Source organism: Filicampus tigris, chromosome 14, assembly GCF_054856515.1.
Source record: "Filicampus tigris isolate MCC_2025a chromosome 14, RoL_Ftig_1.0, whole genome shotgun sequence".
In the NCBI taxonomy this organism is placed as follows: domain Eukaryota; kingdom Metazoa; phylum Chordata; class Actinopteri; order Syngnathiformes; family Syngnathidae; genus Filicampus; species Filicampus tigris.
In genome coordinates, this window is record NC_141230.1 from 18,509,730 (window position 1) to 18,533,882 (window position 24,153).

At 39.8% G+C, this 24,153-nt stretch overlaps 2 protein-coding genes across 7 annotated transcripts; one reads left to right on the forward strand and one right to left on the reverse strand.

Annotated features, from left to right (window-relative positions):
* Positions 1 to 20: 20 nt before the first annotated feature.
* On the reverse strand, positions 21 to 12,749 carry ttc21b (tetratricopeptide repeat domain 21B). Its single transcript, XM_086050792.1, has 29 exons — positions 12,468 to 12,749; positions 11,887 to 12,016; positions 11,650 to 11,760; positions 11,400 to 11,566; positions 11,185 to 11,307; positions 10,897 to 11,054; positions 10,639 to 10,723; positions 10,449 to 10,547; positions 10,171 to 10,363; positions 9,436 to 9,533; positions 9,121 to 9,321; positions 8,909 to 9,038; positions 8,657 to 8,814; positions 7,508 to 7,732; positions 7,198 to 7,436; positions 7,032 to 7,104; positions 6,087 to 6,197; positions 5,877 to 6,015; positions 4,605 to 4,711; positions 4,218 to 4,406; positions 3,936 to 4,046; positions 3,768 to 3,849; positions 2,630 to 2,780; positions 2,388 to 2,549; positions 1,561 to 1,756; positions 1,077 to 1,301; positions 526 to 646; positions 380 to 447; positions 21 to 300 (listed from the first exon to the last, which is right to left on the reverse strand). Exons 1-29 carry the CDS (start codon positions 12,489 to 12,491, stop codon positions 223 to 225), a joined length of 3,954 nt encoding a protein of 1,317 aa, XP_085906918.1. The 5' UTR covers positions 12,492 to 12,749; the 3' UTR covers positions 21 to 222.
* Positions 12,710 to 22,667, forward strand: LOC147136672 (tetratricopeptide repeat protein 21B-like). Of its 6 annotated transcripts, none has more exons than XM_086050797.1 (29): positions 12,710 to 12,833; positions 13,621 to 13,750; positions 13,840 to 13,941; positions 14,012 to 14,178; positions 14,245 to 14,367; positions 14,553 to 14,710; positions 14,871 to 14,955; positions 15,036 to 15,134; positions 15,205 to 15,397; positions 15,465 to 15,562; positions 16,042 to 16,242; positions 16,315 to 16,444; positions 16,538 to 16,695; positions 17,366 to 17,590; positions 17,678 to 17,916; positions 18,088 to 18,160; positions 18,749 to 18,859; positions 18,927 to 19,065; positions 19,404 to 19,510; positions 19,736 to 19,924; positions 20,095 to 20,205; positions 20,299 to 20,380; positions 20,500 to 20,650; positions 20,730 to 20,888; positions 20,977 to 21,172; positions 21,285 to 21,509; positions 21,653 to 21,773; positions 21,845 to 21,912; positions 22,019 to 22,667. In XM_086050797.1, the coding sequence occupies exons 2-29, from the start codon at positions 13,744 to 13,746 to the stop codon at positions 22,094 to 22,096; spliced, it is 3,795 nt and encodes a 1,264-aa protein (XP_085906923.1). In that variant the 5' UTR covers positions 12,710 to 12,833; positions 13,621 to 13,743; the 3' UTR covers positions 22,097 to 22,667. The 6 variants fall into 6 exon arrangements, with proteins under 6 accessions (XP_085906923.1, XP_085906922.1, XP_085906925.1 ...); XM_086050794.1 differs by having other exon boundaries at positions 12,742 to 12,973; XM_086050798.1 differs by having other exon boundaries at positions 12,742 to 12,973; positions 13,679 to 13,750.
* The last annotated feature ends 1,486 nt before the right edge of the window (positions 22,668 to 24,153 follow it).

Sequence of the window (24,153 nt, forward strand, 5' to 3'; positions counted from 1 at the left end):
AGTCTGAAAATGAGACATAAAACCATACAAAAATAATCTTTATTTGTGTTTTGCATATATATGCTTTTCATTGCAAATTGATGATGAAAATAATACTAAAGTGAATGTTTATTTAAGTTAGGGACTAATTCCCAGAAAATAACCACAAGATGTCGAATCAAACTTAAAACATGTTTGTGTTCCTGATGACATTTATCCATAAATTAACAGGCGGTCAAGATCTTATGGCCTTAAGGCAGAGCGAGCTTTGTCCAAAATGTCCTTTCGCATTTTTGGATAATTTGGATGAGCAGCAAGAACCTGTGAATGGAGGAAAACAATTTGTGATTACAAAATCATGGAAAATGGTCCAACTGTAAGCACTTTTGAGACACCTCACCTTGTGGCAAACATCAATGGCGTCAAAATGGCGCTTTGCTTTTAAGTAGTTGAAAGCAAGCTTGTATCCTGAAATGGAGAAATGTCCTTTGAAATATAATCTAATCCATTCAAATGTATCTTCATAAGTGATTTTGGTGAACATACCGATGGTTGGGTTGGACTGATTTCCGAATTTCCAAGCCAATTCATAGTTGAATGCTGCATCTCTGAATGCCTGCTCTTTCTCCATTATAAAACCTCGATACTCATAAGCTTTGCAACATGACTGCAGAGAAAATACAGAATTAAATTAGAGATAATATACAGCCTCTCTCTCTCTCTCTCTCTCTCTCTCTCTCTCTCTCTCATCTCTCTCTCTCTCTCTCTCTCTCTCTCTCTCTCTCTCTCTCTCTCTCTCTCTCTCTCTCTCTCTCTCTCTCTCTCTCTCTCTCTCTCTCTCTCTCTCTCTCTCTCTCTCTCTCTCTCTCTCTCTCTCTCTCTCTCTCTCTCTCTCTCTCTCTCTCTCTCTCTCTCTCTCTCTCTCTCTCTCTCTCTCTCTCTCTCTCTCTCTCTCTCTCTCTCTCTCTCTCTCTCTCTCTCTCTCAAATTGCAAACTTTGCAATTCGGTAAGTACATTCGACTACATTCCAATGTCAATTTGAATTTGATTCTTTTTTCAGCCATACTGTACAATTTATATGAAAGCCTTGACAGACCTTATTATGATTGAGGCATCTCTTTAGGAGGTCGTCTGCCAAGTCATACTTCCCTGAATGGATGTAGATATCCGCCAAGAGCAACCAGCTCTTCTCAAACTCGTCGGCATCGACGATATTCCACGTCATCTTTGCTATGCGCTTCAGTTGGTTCCTGGCTCGGGGAGTTTGTTTCAGCATCATGTATGCCGTTGCCATGGCTAACAGTGCTGGCACGTGGTCTTTCTAAATCCAAACACAACATCCTGGTCAAACGGGACCAAGGCAGCAACGCCGCCCCCTCCCCGTTTTTCCGATTTCGAAACAATCTTGTCTACAAATCCAATAAAACATTATGAAGGCATGTGTAAAATCATTTTTGACCTATCTTAGTGTAATGGGTGATAAGGGAACGTGAAACAATGCACAGCAACAGCAGTTACAGTATGTTTATTTAAACTGGGAAGAATGCAGTCACTCAAGCATACCATTATGGATTACTCACTTCATTGGTCGCAAACTCTGTGAAAACAGAGAGAGCCTTCTCTATATTGGCTTTCTGTTTAGTGGCTAGTAAGCAGTAATTCTCCAGGATACGTAGCTGTACATGTCCACCAAGAGTTTGCGGCTTTATCTCCTTTACAAGCCTCTCAGCTGTTCTCACTGAAACCTGCTCTGTCTCTTGCTTCTCCGTAGAGTTCCTGATTCAGATCGGTGGACACGTTAGCATTTGTAGTTTTTTGAGTTATATCTTAAGCAGATACAGTACGGTCGTGCCTTGAGATTGGAGTTTTTCCAAGATATGGAGCCGTTGTTTGGTTGATTTTTTTTTTTTTCTTTGACTTGCAGGCGCAAACCTGAGATTCAAGTGCTGTAATAGCATTAGATCAAGTGAGTTCACAAGCAAGAGTTTGTCTGATAGACTGAGTAAATATTCTTTTAAAAAAAGAGGCCTTTGAGGTGTTTGTTGGTACTCTCAGTTGAAGTTTACTAAACTAAGCATGAAACAGAATTACACATTGGGTATTTAAAACTACGAGCAGTAGTTTAGCGTTTAGTTCACTAGCTTAATGCTAATGCTAACACATAATGGGAAACGCCATAGGCAGTTAGATTAGCACCTATGTGGTGGTGTAAAAACCTTTGAGCCTCCTTTGGTTCCATGTACGTATATCTCAAAATGTGCATTGAATCGAATGAGAAAGTGTGACAAAAACTTATCATTTTTAATCATATTCAATCATGCCATTAGTGCGTTTAATATTAAACTCATATCTCAAAGCACCACTGTGCAGGAAATCCTTTTCATGCTGTTAGTAATTTTCTACTCACCCAACTTCCCCATCTAAATTCTCAAATACCTCTCCTCCCATAGTGTCACTGTCAGGATTTAGGTAGATTTCAATCATGTTATAAATTGCGTTTTGACCCCAATCATTGTCTTTCCGTGCCTGGTTGAAGTGGCGCAGAGCAGCATTAGGTTCCCCCGTGTACCTGAGCAACAAGCACAAATGTGGTTGTCTAACATTAAACAAAGAAGATGATACCAAAACCTTAAGCAAAATGTAACTCACCAAAGATAAAGTCCTTTGCAGTAGTTAAAACCAGGGTCAAACTTAGCCCGAGAAGAATGTTTTTCTGCCCTATCAAAAAATTTGGGCACGTCTTCCAACTTTCCTGCCCTCCTCAGCAAGTCAATGAGACGCGACAGTGTTGGGTAGTTGTCTTTCATGTTATGTAAAAAAAAAAAAGATTATGTTCAATATGCTTTTCCAATCATCCATTCACCAATCAGCAGAAACCACAAATGTATATAAACAGACTGGGCGAAATCTTGTGTCAACCTAGTTGTAATTTTAACAATTGCAAGTACATTTACTTCACAATCAGAGGTTCTGAGCTCAAAACTTGGCTGAGACCGTCTGTATGGTGTTTGCATGTTCTCCCCATGCTTGCATGTTTTTGTTTTTCCAGGGCACTCTAGGTTCCTCCCACATTCCAAAAACAACATGCATATCCAGTAATTAAAGACTATAAATTGCCCACTAGCGAGTGTGTGAGTGGTTGTTTGTCTATACTTTATGTGCTCTGTGATTGACTGCCAGCAGGTCCAAATGTAGAAAATGGATGGTTTCAACAATGCTTTGACTACAATTTATGTAATCGACATATACATATAGTAGAGCAGTGTTTTTCAAACTATGTGGTGTGCCGCGAGATATTGTCAGGTGTGCCGTGGTGAAATGATCTCATTTGTGTGCCTGTGCGGTCTAGTGCCTGGCAGCGTAATCATGTCTTTATGGTGTGCCGCGGGATTTTTTTTCAATGAAATAAATGTGCCTTGACTCAAAATAAATTCGAAAAACACTGTAGTAGAGAACAAAATATATCTACTAAGCCAAAGTGACTAACGGGCAGGTATTTTTAATCAATCAATTCTACTGATTATCACATCGATTCATCGGATAAATTTTTTTTTTTTGCATTATTAATCCAAATGTGCCATTATGATTGTGGCAGGTGTACATTTCTATTTTTGAGATGAAATTCCTGTACCCAGATCCTCATCAAAATCGTCCTTGTTAATCCATCATGCCAAATTTTTACCATGTCAAAGAATCGTAACCCCAACAAAGCTAGTGTTGACTCAAGACCTTTGCACAGTCCTGCACATAATTCATAAATGATTGTAAGAAATTGCATGTTTTGCACCTGGTTTGCGCTCCAGGAGTTGCTGATAGCGGAAGACGGCCTGCTCATAGTCCTGTCTCCTGAACATAAGGTCGGCCATCATCTAAACGCAAACACAGGTTGAAAACAAGTGCCGTAATTTGTTCCGATAGGATAATGGCCACGTAGGCAGTGACAGACTGAACGCACCAGCGTTGCGTCTTCGTTCAACTGGTCGTTCTTCAAGATGACACTGCATTGTTCCTGGCACGAGTCAAGCTCATCTATGGTGAGGAAAATTTGGGCCAACTCCAGCATCACCTGCAAAAAGTGAGTTTTGTGAGTCCCTTTCAAAGAACTCCATCCTATACCTCATCCCCAATCCCCAAGTGGGTTAGTACATATAAGGATGAGATCCTAAAAGATGCTCAGGCTGGTGAAGCACAGCTGCGACAGGGAGGACATAGGACGTTTTGATTCAGTAGTATAGACCTTGTGATCCGTCTCACAGTAAACAAGAGCTTCTTTGTAGAACTTGATTGCTCTCTCATAGCCCCTCTGGCTCGTGTAGTGCTGAGCGATCTCGGAGCAGATCTTGGCAGCGAGCTGCTTGTGCTTGGGGATGGCGTCAGGCTCCTCCAATTCCACCCGCTTTAGCATCTTGGCTTGCACGTCCCGGGCCTAGCAACGGGACCATTTATCAATGACGGGAACTGTAATCCATTTAAAACATCATAGAGCTACTACCGAGATGAGTACTTCAATGTAATGTTGATTGTTTTCTATCGCGGACTTGCTTAGAGAGAACGGCATTAACGTTTGATACCAAATAGAATCTATGACATCTTCATAGAGAACCAAACAATTAGAAGCACTGACCCTTTGAAGTGTTGTTAAGGCTTCTTCTGTTTTGTCAACCTTATTTTGGACCTTTGCCAGCAGCATTAGATAACGGCAATCATCTGAGAGGGCTGTCAGTTCACTCACTTTGTTGGGAGATAGAAAAGTTGTAAATTACAAACATTAGCGCCATCAATATGTAAGTAAAAGAAAAAAAAAACAAACAAGTGCACCGTTCTCAGGCAAAAAGTGTTTTTCCATGCAAAACACTACAAGGTGACTTAAAGCGGAAGTCAACGCAAACATCTTTTTTTTTCAAGAATATGTTCCCAGCAGGCCCACTAGTTGAAACACGACGTTCTGATTAATTTTGCGTTTGTGGAATATAAGTTAGGCGGCAAAATGCACTCGTTTTTAGCCATTTCTTGGGGCGGCCATTTTGTCTTCTGTCGACAGAAAATGACATCACAACTGCTCACAACGACCAATCACCGCAGACCTATTATCTGAATCTGAGTCATGATTGCTCGTTGTGAGCGGTTGTGATGTCATTTTCAGTCGACAGAAGACAAAATGGCCGCCCCCTGAGATGGCTAAAAACGAGTGGATAACACTTATTCCACAAACGCAATATTTACCAGAATGCCTTCTTTCAACTAGTGGGCTTACATAGAACATATTCTTGAGAAAAATATTGCGGGGAAGTGATCACAAATTAATCACGTCTCGAAGCAATCGAGGCAAAATGTAGCGCAGTACAAAGCTGTACATAATATATTTTTGGTTTTATGTCAAGTCTAACTGTAAAGAAAATAAATCTATGAATTGATCATCACTTTTACCTATTGCCGATCATTTGACACACCACAGAGGAGTGCTGTTGTTCATAACCCTGATGAATTTGAATATATTCAAAAATATATATAATGAGGCTTCAATTAATGAAAAACAAGCCATTCGCTCCCCTCTTGGGCGTGTCCGTTGAAACCACCCCCCCGCTGTCAATCAAATGCCACTGCTACAACCTGGAAGAATGGATGCTACTTCGTCTTTCTTATACCTACACATGACTACATGTTTGAGCTGCAAAAATAAATTCGCTTAAAGCCTCTGGCGACTTGAATACATCCCACCGGATCGTCGTAAGCGTTTTCTTTTTCGCCGCGACAACGAGCCCCTCTAGAGCAGCCAAGCTAGGCCAAAGCCCCGGTCCACATTCTGGCTATGAAGTTGCACTTAAAAAAAAAAAAAAGTTGCCACCTCTGTGTGACATCAACAGGCATGATTTATATTGTATGACGAGCACTGCACCTGGTTCACGGGAGATCGCGTCGTGCAGGAGTCTCTCGCAGCGCTCGTACTGCTTCATCTTCATTAGCAGCTCGGCCAGATCATAGCGCAGGAAGTTCTGCTGCTCAGATTTCAGCGCCGCTTCATAGTAATGTATTGCCTGCGTGACAAGAAGCTTTGCGTCAACACTGAGAGGCCATCGTGCGTATCCCTGCACATGCGGAGGCAAACCTTGGCGTAATAATGAGTCTTGACCAAAGCTTTCCCGAACTTGCTGGCGAGAGCACCATCTTTGGGGGTTTTCTCCAGAGCGTGCTCATAGACCTCAATGGCTTTTTCTGGCTGATGATAATAAACGTACGATCATAAACAGTGAGTGGTAGGCCACTGATTGAATTCAAGTGTAAACTGTAAAAGTAAAAAAAAAAAATAATAATAATAAAATCAATAAATAAAAATATGTTAAGGAAATTGATTACGATATAGTTCGCTACACAACTGCTTTAAACATAGACAACTCATTACATTGGATAAAAATGAAAATAGTTAGACCAATAGTTACTAAAGTATTCTTGATTAAGTTCTGTAAGGTGTATCAAAGTTACTCGACTGTATGGCAAGAGGATTCAAATCCAACTAAAAATTTGATTTAGGATATCTGAAAAGGGACGGAAAGAAATTGTTGATATCGCTAAATGGAGTTTCCACAATTCTGTTGCAGGTATCCATTATCAACATAGCAGATCTCTACTATGGAATCGTAGGTAATCATTTTGACTAGACAAAAGAAAACTGGGAGAATTAATATATACTTACTTACCTGCTGCAACACAGTCTATAGTTGTCACATGTTAAAAGGGCTTACTGTTGTAAATTGTTTTGGACGTTCAATATGCAGAACCAAAAAGTGACAGTAGGTGGCCATGATAATTCAGAGTGGATAGTGGATACCAATGCTGACTCACCATTCGATTTACTTCATTATTGAATAAAATATGTGTCAAAACTCCACAGCGCCATCATCTTTCATGTTATTTTTCAAGTAGTATATATACATATGGTGAGTAAAGACCGAGTTGCAATGAAAAAAAAAAAAGATACAGCTATACAGTAGATCTAAAGGACAAAAGACTACATTAAAAAAACAACAACAAAAACATTGCTTCTGCTACTTACCTCTAAAATGTGCATGTAAGCGTCCCCTAGTAGGACATATGTTTGAGGACCAGGTAGCTTGTCCACCATTTCCCTGGAGAACAGGCCAAGACATTACATTACATCAAATGGGTCACTACTTTAAATAACAAAAAGTTACATCAAGGTCCAATTTACTACCACTCACCTGTAGCAGCTCACATAGAGACGCTTATCCTTTTTGTGGTTCAGGTAAATGTCTGCCATTTTCTCCTTGGCTTGGATGTAGTAGAGCTGCTCAGGTGTAATGTTTCTCAGCATGCTCAGTGCCAGCTCTGTGTCACCTCGAAGCAAAGCCAGGTCTGCGTTGGCAATAGTGACGCGGAGCTCTTCGGTCGTCCCCGCAAACTCATTGATGGCATCCTGCATTACCTTGGCTGCTTCGTGCTGTAATATTAAATTGGTATTAAAGTCTACGCACCATGCAATACAGATGACAAATTATGGATTCTTCATACCTGTTCTCCATTGAGCCACAAGGCCTCAGCTAACTCCAAGAAGACAGAAACACAGTCTGCGGGATTCAGGTCGATCTTTTTGTTTTTGGACTTAGCTGATGATCCAGCCCTGCAGACCCCGGGAAGACTCATTGCCATTTGCAAAATCTGAATGGCCTCAGTCAGTTCACCCATTTTCTTCTTTGCCTGAGCTTTGATCAGGAGATACAGGGGATGCTCTCGAATCTGAAATGGACAAGTACATAATTAAGGTTAAATGTTACCTCCATTTACTAAAGATATACTATATAGCGGAACCTCGGTTTGTGAAATTGTATATGTTCAGTGGCCCCACTCACAAACCGAATCGTTCGCATAAGTTAGGTAAGATAAAGGTCATGTTTCCAAGTGAAATTAATGGCATTGCAATTAATCATACATTTGATATAATGATATTGATCAATGATGATAATCCATCCATCGATTATCCGGACCGCTTAAGTAAATTAAATCTGTATAGGTTTTTTTTCTAAAGCTCAAGGATGTTTAATTATGAAGCCCAAATCTATTTATATAACAGAAACATTATACTGTACATTATTGTCTAATTGTATTGTTTAAAGGGGAGTCGACCCCAAAATTTTATTTACAATAATATGTTGTATGCACCTCCGATAATCTAAACACGGCATTCTGATTAACGTGATTGCATTTGTGGAATATGAGTTAAGCAGCAAAATCCAACCGTTTTTGTCCATCTCAGGCTGCGGCCATTTTGCCACTTTCTGTCAACTGAAAATGACATCACAGTTGCTCAAGGGCTCAGGTAACGACCAATCACGGCTCACCTGTTTTCTGAAACCGAGCCATGATTGGTCGTAACTTGAGCCCTGAGCAACTGTGATGTCATTTTCAGTTGACAGCTAGTGACAAAATGGCCGCCCCCTGAGAAGGACAAAAACGGGTGGATTCATTCTTATTCCACAAACACAATACCAATCAGACAGCCGTGTTTAGACTAGTGGGGCTGCATTGAACATATTGTAAAGAAAATTTTGGGTTGACTCCCCCTTGAAGTAATGCTGCGTTTAAAAAAACATGCTAGATGGTTCATGAATATATATTTGCGGTCACTGTAGAAAACTGTGACGGCATTGATGATGATCTCACCTCAAAGTTATGGCTGAGGCAGACTTCAAGCGACTGTGAGCACAAAGTGAAGCTACCCCGCAGCAAGTGGATCTGTGCCATGAGCAGATGAGAGTCCGTATGAGAAGGACACTGTTCCAGGCAGTGTTGTAGACTGCTCTGAGCAGCATCAACATCACCTAAATGGACACAGATGTACAGCAGTTAAATTTTTTTTTTTTAAAAAGTCCTTTAAAAAGAAGCAGCCAGCATTTTTTAAAAAGCCGTGCTCACCCGACTGATATCTGACTTTGGCTTGCAGGAAGAGTCCTTGAAGGAGCCCTGGCACAATTTTGACCACTGTATCCAACAAGGCAGCACAGTGCTTGAGTGGAGGAGCAGGAGACTGACCCTGAGCCGGAGGCTAAACCGCATCGGTCGGGAAGAGAATTTCACAACCATTCATATACATATTTTCAAGGTGGAAACTTAAACTTATGTTGTACCTTAGTGGGGCACAGGGCAAGATACTCCTTGACAATTTGTAAGAGGAAGTCTGGGTTCAATTTGTGAAAGTACTCCGTGCACAAAGGTAGACCCTGGAGAGTAGAGAAGTGGGTTTCCACGGCGTCGTTCAGGAGCTTGGTTACTTCTTCTTGAGGGTGGCGCTTTTTTATTGCCACAAGCGCACGCAGGTAAATGAGGTCCTAATGAGAGGAAAATATACTGATGCTAAACACGCATTTACATGCAGGAGCAGATGCCCTTTGATGACAGTTAGGGGAAAGAACATCCACGAGAGAGCTTTTAACAAATCATACCCCTGATTTTCCGATGGATTGCTGAATTTCCGTGAGAAATTCCAGTTGTTGGTCCGCATCTTCAAGGCGGCCTTCTATCAGCTGGCATCGAATTATACCTGTGCGACAAAATCACAATTTAAATGTAAATAGGGCTGAGTTATATAGTCCGGAAGCAAAGCTACATTGAATAAAAAAAAAAAAAAGTTTGTATGTTCATCGGTGATTACTCTCCGCTGTAACGCGATTGCAGCCAGACTTCTGTTAAAAGTGCGCTGTACCACCTAAGCGCTAATTCAAGTCTTTCATTTCAAGTTAGTCCAGAAGTTAGCAATGGCTTATTTGTCCTCCCCTGTTGCTCTGCATGTCGCATGCTTACGTAGCTACTCCTTGCCTTCCCTTAATGAAATAATTGTCAGAATCCGCCGCCATGGAAACAGGGTTATAATAGTTTTGGATTTTTCATTATAGTTTGTTTTGACTCATGTATTTTTTTAAATTCAATTCGTTTGAATTTGCCATTTTGTTTTAGTTTTTATTTTTTCAAAATGATTCATTTCAGTCTACTTTTTATTAGTTTTAGGATTAGTTTGACATGTATGATATTAATTCACAAAGACCAAATCTATACCATATGCCAAATTATACAATCTATTGCATCTACTCACCCCTACATAAGTCATTATTTTACTGTGTGTGTGTGTTGTTTTTTTTTTGTTTTTTTTTTTAACGTTATCTAAAGCCTATGCAACTTACCAGTCAGTGCAGGCAGGCTCGTCTCGTCCAGAGTCATGGCTGTCTTGTACCACTTTATGGCCTCCTTGATTTTACCCTGAAGAACCATAAGGTAGCCCAACTCTGTGGCTAACTCCGAGTTCCCTTCTGTCACGCAGTATGCTTTTTCCACCATTCTGAACACCTGCTCAAGCACTTTTTCATTTCGTCCACACTATGAGGAGTGAACACATGATACATTGTGAACGTCTACATACATTCAAACTAAAGTAAAAACAAACAAGAAGAGTATGTCTTACAACTCTGGTGAATGCAAGAGACATTCTATAAGCAAGTTCAGGGTTTCGTGGTTCCAGCATGTCCAGACTGCTGATGAGGTTGGAGAGATGTTTTGTTGACTGCCAAGTGAGATAAACAGACGTTACAAATAAGTCTATAATGCCTCTCATGTCATGTCTTGAGGTACAGATTGGCATTGTGTAAATTTACCTCTGCAATATCTCCATTTTTGCATAAAGAATGCAGAGTTAGCATTTGTAGTGCGTCCAGGTTGTTTTTATCCATTTGTAAAAGTCTGAAATTATACATAACATGCAAATTGAAGGAAGGGAAGTGCTTTGTTCTGTTTTGCCGAATGGAAGGAAGGCAAGTATAATATAATGGAACGTAATGGAAGCGCTGATGTGCTCGCAATGACAAAATGTGAACTTCCAAGTATCGCGAGCGACAAACCATCTTACTGCTTACCTGATTGCTGCCTCGGTTGTTTGCTCCCAGTCTTGGAGGTTTAAAAACAGCTTCATCTTCTTAATAAGAGCAGGCAAGAACCCAGGGAAACCGGCAATTATCTTATTAACCACATCTAATGCTCCAGAGTAGTTCTGACGATATTCATAGTATTGTGCCTGGAACAGATCACAATAATCACAGCAGAGGATGTACAGGAATAAAAAAAATATGGCGAATCCAAGCATTGTAACAGTTTGAACTGTGTTTAAGGAATGACATTTACTAATAGAATTGTGGCTAGCTTACCTTTCCCATCAGAGCAAAAACATCCGGTCCGTCCTTTAGCCCTTCGTCAAAGTATTTTCCAGCCTTTCTGGCATATGCATCCTTCCCACATGTCATGTCTATCCATCCTTTTAGGATTATGCCCTAGATAACAAATTTGCCATACAACTTTTCCTCCATACATGCAAAAAATCATGAATGTTCTTCTTGCTCTAATGACAACACGGTGGGCTTACCTCTTTGGAGCCATTTGAGAGTTTGATCATTCGCTCTGTGTATTCCCTGGCTTTATCATTCCGGCCTAATAGCCAGAGAAACATGCCAGCATGGTAAAGACTCTGGGGAGATGCACTTTTGCGGTCCTCCTTGATTTTAGCTTCAAGTTCTTGAACAACATCTCTGTCTGGGATTACAAAGATATTAATTCAAATGTTAACAAAAATTCTTGTACAATTATGTCATCAATAAAAGGACTTTTTGTCTTACCAGGTTTTGTCTTTTTCTTCTCAGCATAGACAAGTGCCATTCGCGTGCACAGAGACACATCTCGTGCATCTTTTTGGGTGTCTAACTCTGCTATGGCTTCTCGAATTGAATCTGTGGTTCAGTTGGGGAAAAAACAAGTTAGATTTGTGGTTAACTGTTGAGTTAATTATGCAAAGATGAGATACTACTGCAAAACAGGTGAGTACCTGTATTTCTATTTTAAAGTGTTCAGTTTACCTTGCATTAAAGTGCCATATCCATGGAAGAAACTGAGAACAGGGTCGCCTCTGAATGTTGTCAGAGCAGCTGCTGCAGCGTTCACGGCGTGGTTGAAATATTTTTCGTTGCAATAATATCTGATTAAAGCCTGAGAACAACAACAACAGAGAGTAAGCGCCAGTTCTAGGAAGTAACTAAGTGCAAATTACTTTATTACTGTGCTTAAGTATATATTTTCAAGTATCTTTACTTGAGCATTTATATTTCGGACGACATTTTACTTTTACACCCAGTGCTTTTCCCCTTCTCAGTGTGCTATGGTGTCACGGACGAAAAATAATTGTTACATTTTGCACAGCCTATCCCTTGTTTACTTTTACAGTACTGCAGTTGAATCAGTACTTCTACTTTTACCAGTGTTTTTACACAAATATCCGTACCTCTATGTAAAAACAGAGTACCTTTGCCACCAGTAAAGCGATGCAAATGCACTAACTCAAAACAACATAAGCGTTATTCTCTTAAAAACGCTGTAATGATACATCACATTTTTGCTGCTCCTAATGGCAAGTAAAGCGTGTATAAAATGTTCAACTCACCAATATCGTCTCTTCTTTATCCATTTCGGCTGAGAAAGGCTGAGCGTGTGCAGCAATTGAAACGCGACTCGTAACCTATTTTTCCATTTGGTGGTAGCGTTTATGATCAACAATTACAGTAATGTTGCTTCGTTGTGTTGCGGGCTCGTCGCCATATTGAGTTCCCTCTTTCTCGCGTTGCCTAGTAACCACAGACCGTTCATTCTTCTTCTTCGTTGTTTTGTTAGTTGACAAGCACAACATTGCCACCAGCTGGAGAAATTGAAGAACGCAAGCGTTGGCGCCAACATCACCAAAAAAATCTTTAAACCTCTTTAGAAGTACAGTACAATGGCTGCTTTTTGTCGGCGCGTCATATGTTAACCAGTAAGTGGCTTTCAAGTTAAACGTAATACATGTACTGAATAGCCGTTGAAGCACCTAAAACAAAACATTCACTCCCTACTTGAGTTGTTTAAACCAATAACAGCCAGGCAATCAAAATGGAGACAAAAGACACCGCAATGGTAAGCAGAGTCTTTATCGGTTTAACTGAACGTGTGTGTGTAGTAGTCACAAACGTCGAAAACTTGTTTAGATGTAGCTCAGGGTTATCAAGTAAAATAATATCTCCTGCTCACTTAATTGTAGGCCTACTTAACTGTAAAGGAGCGGGAGAAGCATTTGAACCTTGCTGTTTAGTTCTAATTGCGATACATAAAATTGTACTTACTAACCTCTAATTATATTTTAAAATCATAGTAGTACACTACCAAACAGAAATGGCACAAAAAGATCAAACAGGTCATGTAAGATAGCCTTTCATTGTCCAGCCTTTCACTATATAACGCTGGCACAGATAGTAGGAACAAAAATACATTACAAATCAATTTGACTTGAAGTGAAAATGGCTATTAGTTGCAACACACCTGATAACACACAGCACACAGTTGAGAATGATATAAACTGATATAAACCGTGCAAGGACTTGCCGAAAACACTTCCTTAATTTTACATTATGTAATCTTACAAAAACGTTGATTTCTCAATGGTTTGCCAGTTTAGACCTCAACTACACACACAGGGGAAAAACACTATTTGTTACCCAAAGTTTTTCCAATTAAATGTTATTATATTTGCTAAAATATATCAATTGGATATGTTTTATTTCTAGGCTTTGATTAGATATTATTGCAATGAAAAATACTTCAATCATCTTGTGAATGCCACAGCAACTGCACAGAAGAAATTTCGCAATGAGCCTGCCTTCATTGTCTTCCGTGCATATGGCATTTTAATGCAAGGTGAGATGGACATAATCAAATGAAATAATGCCATATTGTTTCAATATCTGTTCCTTCATTCGTCCAGCAATTTGTACATTCAATCACAGGTGAAGTTCGACAAGCCGCAGCCGAGTTAAAGGATAAATCCGATGTGTCTCTGTGCTCTCTCATGGCACTCGTCTACGCTGAGAAAAAAAAGACGACACCAGGTAAGCCGGCAAAGGTGATTGCAACACATTCAACAGAATGTTGCGAGAATGCATGTCTTTGTAATCACAGACAGAGATGTCATTCGCGAGCTTGAAAATAAAATCAGAGAGGATCGCAAAAGCGCATCTCCTCAGAGTTTGTACTGCGCTGGGATGTTTCTTTGGCTATTGGGCCGAAATGATAAAGCGAGAGAATACATAGAGCGAATGATCAAACTCTCCACTGGTTCCAAAGAGGTAAGACAAAGCTAGTGTTGCGGTGCTGGTGTGTGAACTTTTGTAAAACCGGTGTATGCTGTGCAGGGTATAATCTTGAAAGCATGGATAGATGTGACATGTGGGAAAGATGACTATGCCAGAAAGGCTGGAAAATACTTTGATGAAGGGCTGAAGGATGGACCAGATGCTTTTGCTCTCATGGGAAAGGTGCGATTTAGCTAAACATTGAGATTCTAAAACTTTTATTATTTGTCACATTTTCTACTCCTCTGACACACACTGAACAAAAATATAGACTTTTGTTTTGCTCCCATTTGTCACGAGCTGAGCTCAAATGTGTGGTGTTTATTCAGATTAGTAGATAATTGTCGATTATTGTTCGTCCGTCCCAGGTACAATACTTTGAATATTGTCAAAACTACTCTGGAGCATTAGATGTGGTTAACAAGGTCATTGCCAGTTTCCCTGGTTTCTTACCGGCTTTTATTAAGAAGATGACACTTTTTTTAAACCTCCAAGACTGGGAGCAAACAACCGAGGCAGCAGTCAGGTAAGCAGTTAAAATTTTGTCATTGAAAGCACATTGGAGGCTTCCAATCAATAATAATAATAATTAAAAAAAAAAAAATCAAATCACTTTTTTTTTTTTGTTTTGTTACAAATGATACCCTATTTGATCAGAAATTGACAATCTCACTCTTTCATTTCAGCGTTCTACAAATGGATACAAACAACCTGGATGCTTTATATATGCTAACTTTGCATTCATTATGTATCAATGGAGATATCGATGAGGTACACAACCAAAGAAAAGTTTTGACCTTTTCAAGTAGGAAACCCAACAATATAACTCAGTTGTTCCCCCCATGTGTTAGTCAACAAAGCATCTTTCCATCCTCATTAAAAGTCTGGACGTGCAGGAACCACACAACCCAGAAGTTGCTTACAGGATGTCTCTGGCATTCAGTCGACTTGTAAGATAAAACATCCTTGTCGTTTGTCATGTGTGGGGTGTAACCATTATCTGCATTTGATTCCTTCTAGTGTGGGCGAAATGAGATGGTGCTTGAGCAGGTGTTCTTAATGGTGGAAAAAGCATTCGGTGGTACGCGGGAAAACTCCGATTTAGCAGCAGAGTTGGGCTACCTTATGGTGCTGCAGGGTAAAATCAAGGAGGCCATGAAGTGGTATAAGATAGCCATGACTTTGGATGAGATGAGTCTGACTGCTCTGACGGGTATGTTGCAAAGTGTACAGAAACATTTGGAAAGCTTAGGTTCCATTCTATTTTTTTCATTGCACAGGTATAATTTGGTGCCAGCTGATAGAGGGCTGCCTAGAAGAAGCGGAGAAAGATTTGGAATTTCTGACGGAAATTCAACAAACCACTGGGAACTCAGGGGTGAAGTTTAGACGTTTTCTATAATCTATGCAGTCCCGTCCAAAAGTATTGGAATGGCAAGGTCAATTCCTTTGTTTTTGTTGTATACTGATGACATTTGGGTTTCGGATCAAAAGATGAATCTGAGACAGAAGTTCAGAATTGCAGGTTTTATTTCACGGTATTTTTGTCTAGACGTGACAAACAATACAGGACGGGGAATCTTTTTGTTTCAAGCCGCGCTCTCATATTGAAAAGTGCATTATTAAATGAATTGAAAGTGAATAACAATGACTGTTTGATGGCATGATCCTTACTTTCAGCAGGCATTCTTCGTTTGAAATGCTTTTCCAGGCCTTTACTGTAGCCTCTTTCAGATCTTGGTTGTTGTCTGGGGGTGTTTCCCTTCAATCTCCTCTTCAGGAGGGAGACTGTTTTTTTTTTTTTTTCTTTTTTTGTGGTCGCCGCCTCTTTCTCATTCTTTTGTTTCAACTCATTAGGAAATTCTCTACCTGCTTGCACTTGTGGCAATTAAAAAGCGCCGTCCGCAAGAAGAGATCAGCAAGCTTCTCAAAGATGCAGTGGAAGCTCACTTCTCGACCTTCCAGCGTCTACCTTTGGGAGTGGAATACTTTCAGAAACTGAACCCTGACTTCCTCTTCCAGGTTGTCAAGGAGTACCTTGCTCTGTGTCCCACTAAGGTACAACTCAGTGTTTATGTTTCTACTCTTAAAAGAGTATTTTCTAAGCCATTTTGTCTGTTTTTGGTTTAGCCTTCAGCTCAGGGCCAGTCTGCAGTTCCTCAACTCAGGCACTGTGCTACCTTGTTGGATACAGTGGTCAAGATTGTGCCAGGCCTCCTTCAAGGGGTTTTCCTGCAAGCCAAAATCAGATACAACTTCGGTGAGCACGGTGTTTTAAATGCGCCGGCTGCTTCTTTTGAACGGACTTTAAATTTTTTTTTTTTTTAACAACTGTACATCTGTGTCCATTCAGGTGATGTTGATGCTGCTCAGAGCAGTCTACAACACTGCCTGGAACAGTGTCCTTCTCATACGGACGCGCATCTGCTCATGGCTCAGATCCACTTGCTGCGCGGCAATTTCACTTTGTGTTTCCAGTCGCTTGAACTCTGCCTCAGCCATAACTTTGAGGTAAGGCCAGAATGACATGGATGTTCAAGGTTCTGCGTGTGTCTTTGTATAAATAACAGGACTGTCAAAGTTAAAGCATTAACTATGGAGATTAATTAAATTCTTTATAACGCATTAAAAAAAATTAACTCACTTAACTCAGTTTTATTTACTTCCTGTGGCACCTTCCCTCTGCTCACTTTGCAGCCAAACTTAGATTAGAGGAGAGTCACTGTCATAAAGACGGACTTTTACGTAGTTTTACTTTAAAAAGGCTCATTGGAGATATCCAAAATAATTTGCGCACTTCGCAAAGCCAAATTCAAATACCATATTAGTTGTACGTCTTTGGTGTATCCTTCAACAGTTCAAAGCATTGTATTCAAGGATTAAAAGATAGCTATTAGAACAGTCTTTGGATCAAAATATACTTTTATACAAAATATACTATATTTTCCATATGAATCCTCAAAATTTTCTCAAGTAGATATCGGTTCCAAGCATATATATATATATATATATATATATATATATATATATATATATATATATATATATATATATATATATATATATATATATATATATATATATATATATATATATATATATATATATATATATATATATATATATATATAATTTCAATAGATTTTCATACTCCAGATATTATTCCATTTTCATATTCCAGATTCGAGAACATCCCTTGTACCTCCTGATCAAGGCTCAAGCAAAGAAGAAAATGGGCGCGCTGACTGAAGCGATTCAGATTTTGCAAACGGCGATGAATCTTCCCGGGGTCTCCAGGGCTGGATCATCAGCTAAATCCAAAACCAAAAAGATCGAACTGAGTTCTGCAGATTGTGTCTCTGTCTTCTTGGAGTTAGCGGAGGCTTTGCGGCTCAGCAATAAACAGGTTCAGGTTGAATTGTGTTGATCATGGAAAATATATATTTTTTTTACATTGGTTATATATCCACATATATCTGTATTGTCATTGCAGCAAGAAGCAGCCAAAGTGATGCAGGATGCCATCAATAAGTTCTCCGGCACTCCTGAGGAGCTTCGAGTTACGATCGCCAATGTGGATCTCGCTTTGTTACATGGTGACACAGAGTTGGCACTGAATATGCTGAGAAACATTACACCTGAGCAGCTCTACTACATTCAAGCCAAGGAGAAAATGGCAGACATTTACCTGAACCACAAAAAAGATAAGCGTCTGTATGTGAGCTGCTACAGGTGAGTCGTATCTAGATGTAATCGTTGCTGATTATTTATCGTACATTTTTAAGGTGTACCGTAATAGAATCAATCAGCTTATGAAAGAAAATGTCAAATTGGAAATGGAAATTAATTTAAAAGACACAACTCATTCCGACAGAAAATATCTTTAATTGTTCTTTTACTCAGGGAAATAGTGGACAAGCTACCCAGTCCTCATGCATACGTCTTACTCGGGGAAGCTTATATGCATATTTTAGAGGTAGGTAGCAAAGTTGCCTGTGTTACTGTATTTCACAGTCACTTATTTGGATTGTTATCTGTTTATATAAAACAAGCTCAAGCCCTGTTGTGTACTTAAAGTCTGCACTTAAGCATGTGAAGTTGTCTTTTATTAATTTTTTGAAAAGTAGTTAACATCAAACTTACCGCAATGTTAAAATAAAACAAAGTTTGACATTTAGCATTTTATTTTTTTAGTTAATTATTTTGACATTTTTATTTTGGGCGTTTATGTTGTCAAACAAAGCAAGAAAGGCACTCCATATTTTTTTTCTTTCTCTGAGGTTACACAAATGATCCTTAGTTACTTTCCCAATTGATTTCAGAGTGTACCTCTGCTTGTTGAGTATTCTTGATATTGTTTTCTGAACGTCAACAGTATTGAAAGGGTTCTCATTTGTGCAGTGGCTATTTTCACAACCAGTTGAATATATTTCATTCGTCATCATTGATATACAGTATTAATTAATTCATGAACACGAACACACGTTTAGAGCCTCTACTACATCCCCTGCTACCTTGGGCACATAACATTTCACGAATCCTAAAATTATGGTTGGACTTGCAGCCAGAGAAAGCCATTGAGGTCTACGGGCATGCTCTGGAGAAAACCCCGGAAGATGGAGCTCTAGTCAGCAAGTTTGGCAAGTTTCTAATCAAGACTCATTATTTTGACAAGGTTTGTACTTGTATAATATATTTTCACTGAGATTCCGGTGTTGACACACACGCATCCTGTTACACAGGCAGTACATTATTATGAAGCTGCACTGAAGACCGGACAACAGAACTTCCTGCGCTATGACCTGGCCGAGTTGCTGATGAAGCTGAAGCAATACGAGCGCTGTGAAAGTGTTCTGCTTGATGCTCTCTCCCATAAGCCAGGTACTTAGCAGTGCTTATTGTGTGTGTCCCTATACAGTAAACACATTGAAATCACAATAAGCAGATGTCTGCCACGGAAAATAGTCCGCAGTACCGGTACCGGTCCAGCCAGATCAACAAATCCAAATTGCACCAAATCGAAGGGTTTTTGTGTACTAAAGTTAAATCTCATCATCGCTGTTGTTTCTCAATGAAAGATTTAAGATACGCTGTATTTGCGCCATTGAAATTCCTTTAATCTTCTCCCCCAAAAACTTGTAATGTTAAATGAATTTTGCCCCTCACATGCTCATACAGAATTTTTTTTTTTTTTTTCATCTTTCCATGGGCTGCCCAAGTGAATGGATTATGTGCACTGTCAGATGATTGCCGTTATCTTATGCTGTTGGCAAAGGTCCAAAATAGGATTGACAAAGCTGAAGAAGCCTTACTATCCCTACAAAGGGTAAGTCCATTTTTAGTACACTTTTGGCTAATTTTTTGTAGCCAATGTTTTATTGTAAATTCTATGTATACTGTATGAGTGTGTTAAATTAGTTTTCTATTTTTCATTATACCAGATAATGAATACAGAGAAAGAAATGGGGGGAAAAAAAAAAAGATGTTTACGCCTTTTCTCTATTTCCATTCTATTGTTGTTATTGTCATTGACAAACGGGACTTTTGCCAGGCGCGGGATGTGCAAGCCAAAGTGCTGAAGCGGGTGCAATTGGAACAACCTGACAGCTTGGACGACCAGAAGCATCTCGCTGCCAAGATCTGCACCGAGATTGCACAACACTACACCAGTCAGAGGGTCTACGACAGGGCCATCGAGTTCTACAAAGAAGCTCTCGCGCATTGCGAGACGGATCACACGGTCGGTACTACTGAATCAAAACGTCCCTTTCTGTTTGCGGCTGTGGTTGACCATACTGAGCGTCTAGAATCCCACCCCTACGTGTATTGAACCTCTCGCGGATTGTTAGATTTGAAAATCGAGTAGTATTGAGCTCTTTCATAAGTGATTCACAAAACATATCATTCTAGTTGATGCTGGAGTTGGCACAGATATTCCTCACGCTAGATGAAGTCGACGCCTGCCAGGAACAATGTAACGTCATCTTGAAGAACGACCAGTTTAATCAAGACGCAACTCTGGTGTGTTCTGTCTTCCGTCTTTCACGTCATGTCCGGCCATTATCCTTTTGGAACACATCGGTAGAACCGATTTTAACGTGTGTTTGTATTTAGATGATGGCTGATCTTATGTTCAGGAAACATGATGATGAACAAGCAGTTTTCTATTATCAGCAGCTTTTGGAGAGCAAGCCAGGTGCAAAATCGCTATGTTTCTGAGAATTTGGAGAAAGTCCATATGGGAGCTTGAGATATCAGTGGCGAACAGGCGTCTTTAAATGAATTGTAAATTTGAACATGTATATTTGTTTTAAGAAAACTTCTCAACCGTGTCACGTCTCATTGACTTGCTGAGGAAGGCAGGGAAGTTGGAAGACATGCCCAGGTTTTTTGAGAGGGTGGAAAAATGTTCCACCAAAGTTGTATTTGAACCCGGGTTCAACTACTGCAAGGGACTTTATCTTTGGTGAGTCAACTGTTTGTTGAAGTTATAAGTGGCATCTATGCTGCATATTGTAATTACTCAATTTGTGCTTGATGCTCAGGTATACAGGAGAACATAATGCTGCTCTGCATCATTTAAACCAGGCCCGAAAAGACACCAGGTGGGGTCAGAAGGCTGTCCACAAGATGATTGAAATCTACCTAAATCTCAACAATGACATGATGGGACTCGAACTATGTAATTTAGATTTTAGAATTGGGTAAGATTTATAAAAACATTTTTTAAAAAACACCAGTAACACAAGTAGACCGGACATTATGCCATCATGAGTTCACTTCTCTCATCAGGAGCTCTTCAGAGAAGCAAGAAATGGAGAGGGTTGCTGTGACAACAGCTCATCAGCTCTTGAAGGAAATAAACCCAGAAACACCTGGAGGACGCTTAAAGCTTTGTATCCTGGAGAACTACTGCTTACTGGCCACTAAACAGAAGGCCAATATAGAGAAAGCCCTCTCCGTTTTTACAGAGATCGCATCTAGTGTGGTAAGAAAGTTGTTCCATTTTGTTCTTCTCAATTCACTGAAAAGTGAACGCGGCAAAGGGAATGGGCGGTGTTGCCGTCTTGATCGCGTGTAACCAGGATGTTCGACTATAGGAAGCTCACGTGCCGGCACTGTTGGCCATTGCAACAGCTTTCATGTTGTTGAAACAAACCCCGCAAGCCAGGAACCAATTAAAACATATCGCAAAGATGGCCTGGAATATTGTTTACGCGGACGAATTTGAGAAGAGTTGGCTGCTCCTCGCGAACATCTACATCCATTCGGGGAAGTATGACTTGGCAGATGACCTCCTAAACCGATGTCTCAACCATAACAAGGTGAGTCTACTGCTGCATTTTACAGCGTCACCTTGCGGTATCCTTCAAAATCGTAGTTCCACTCAAGGCCACTTCTGGGTGAATGTAGAAGGTCACTGAAAAGCAAAAATAAGATGATGCTAACTGAACATTTTTCTCTGCAGTCATGCTGTAAAGCATATGAGTATCGGGGTTTCATAATGGAAAAAGAGCAGGCATTTCGTGATGCAGCATTCAACTATAAACTGGCGTGGAAATATGGAAATAAATTCAACGCAACCGTTGGTAGGTTGAACAGTTCTGTTATAGTCTGCACCAAAATAAATCAGATGATAACATATTATTTGTCATTTCAGGGTACAAACTTGCTTTGAACTACTTAAAATCAAAACAGAATTTTGACGCCATAGACGTCTGCCATAAGGTGAAGTAGCAGTCGAATTCTTCAGTGTGTGTATGTGAGTGTATGTTTTAAGGTGTTTGTATTCTCCAATGTGTTTTTATTTATTTGTCTTTGCATCTGTTTACAGGTACTTGCTACTCATCCAAATTTTTCCAAAATTAAAAAGGACATCCTAGAGAAAGCTTGTGCTGCCTTGAGGCCATAGAAGTTTCCGGGAGAAGCATTTCCTTAGGATTTCAACTTTGGTACTGTACAGTGTTTTTTTGTTAAAGTAACTTCCACGCTTCTTTGATTGAACGCTTAGCAATATCACATTCATGTAAATTGCTAGTGTGGTATTGTAGTGGTTCTGTAGTAGTACTTGTCAAATAAAAGCCATTCATTTGAATCAATGTAGTTGAGTGGCAGGTGTGTCCCACCTGGCTAATATTAGCTTAACATGCTACTGGAAGTGCTCACCATGAAATGAGTTGCCTGTAACTTACACATGATTGTGGTCATGTTTACAATCACATGTCCCACACATTGTTAGACTAACAACATTTACAAGATGAAACTCAGATACTCACTAATCTCGCTTTAGCTGTTTATGACATGCAGACAAAATAAGTGCAAGTGGATTACTGTTACATTTCGATGCTATGACTTGATTGTTAGTGAATTCAAGCAGGATAATTTTTACGGCCATGTTCCTTCATGGTTTAATAAATAAATATTTCCTTTATATAGGTGCATTGACTCAACCACAATATTGAACAATAAACAGTATATTGCTACTTTTCCTTAGCACTTTGTGCGGAGCATACATTTTAAAGTACCTGTAAAATGAAACTAATTATTTTCTAAATTTGACACATTTGTTAACAGCCCTGCCAAATTTGAATGATTAAAGAAAAATATCAAATATATATAATGAGGTTATAAAATTGTGAAAAATCACGCTTTTTCAAATGCTGCGAGCGTGTCCCCCTCAATGCATGAAAAAAACAAAACTTCTTTGTCTAGCATCTTTCTAATGTACTATAGGCTACATCCATAAATGTTTCAGCTGTGAAAATATATCCGCTTAAAGCCTCTGGTGACTGGAATGTAACCCATTGGGTTGATGTGGGGCTTTCTAAGCCACAACAAAGAGACACTAGCCTCCAGCTAGCCCGTGAGCTAACATGTTTTGGGGTTCTTAAGTAAAATGTGTCATTCAGGGAAGCATTTTTTGTGGTGTAGGCATGACTAACTGAACGATCCAGTGGTACAAATGAGCCTAGTAACACTAAGTGACTTGCAAGACTCATGCCAAACCAAACCCAAGTGCGTAACTTGGCGCCATTTTAGCCAAGCCCAAAAAGTCAGGAAAATTGAAAAGGTTAAAAAAATACTATACCGCCACTGTTCAATACTACATAGTTCAATCTTTGCACATGTTCGGCAACTATCCTAAAACTTGTATGATGTATATATTTAGAAAACATTGCCTATAGGTATTAATGTAATATAGTTGATCTTTGCATTGTTTTACCACGGAATTACATTTCCATCCAGCCATGGGTAATTTTTGCTCCAGCATGATGTAACGGCGTGCATTGACCGACGAGTTTGAACTGTTGACGTTTACAGAGTAGATTCAATAACGGGAGCGGCATGTGTCCAGCGCGGGTACAACTGTTCCAGGAGAGACCTTTCCAGGCCGTGTCAGATATTATATAGCCACCAACATAATCATTAACTCTCTGCAGCACACATCAATGGAAGCGTAAATCAGATTGGTGTGGAGCTGAGGCAGCTGTCTGTATCCTGTAGCGCGCAATGTAGTCCACAGACATGATTAGATACTGTCGCAAGCCTCTCAAGAGAAGTAGATATTGTCAATCATAGAAGCAAATTAGCATTAACCATGTAGAGAGTAGTTACATGATTGAGGTGTTGTACAACGCACAAAGCAATAAATATTGCATGTGCTGCTGCACTTACAAGGAATGCTTGTGAAAACCTTTTAGAGGAAAGACTGGAATATGCACGCCCCTCGGTTGTACTGCTGTAGCATTCTAATGGCCATCACCATTGTGGTTTGCATGGGCCATTATTGATCAAGTCGTTCTTGAGTCATACTCAATGATGCAGTCAGCTTGCTTGCTAATGAACTCCTTCATTTTTTTTTTTTTTTTTTCAACGTGTAACACGATTTGCACAGACCGTCTTGGCATGCAGATGGCGATTCACTTTCATGATATCATTTCAGATTTAAACTGGACAAGGGCCTGCTAG

What these genes read in the sequence shown, in the direction of transcription:
- ttc21b (XM_086050792.1), bottom strand. Translation starts at nt 12,491, where the DNA reads ATGGATAAAGAAGAGACGATATTG. An exon ending in TCTCAAATGGCTCCAAAGAG is followed by an intron (nt 11,308 to 11,399) that starts GTAAGCCCACCG and finishes TTTGTTATCTAG; the next exon opens with GGCATAATCCTAAAAGGATG. An exon ending in TTTTTGCTCTGATGGGAAAG is followed by an intron (nt 11,055 to 11,184) that starts GTAAGCTAGCCA and finishes GATCTGTTCCAG; the next exon opens with GCACAATACTATGAATATCG.
- LOC147136672 (XM_086050794.1), top strand. Translation starts at nt 12,950, where the DNA reads ATGGAGACAAAAGACACCGCAATG. An exon ending in CTCTGGCATTCAGTCGACTT is followed by an intron (nt 15,135 to 15,204) that starts GTAAGATAAAAC and finishes GATTCCTTCTAG; the next exon opens with TGTGGGCGAAATGAGATGGT. An exon ending in CAAAATCAGATACAACTTCG is followed by an intron (nt 16,445 to 16,537) that starts GTGAGCACGGTG and finishes GTGTCCATTCAG; the next exon opens with GTGATGTTGATGCTGCTCAG.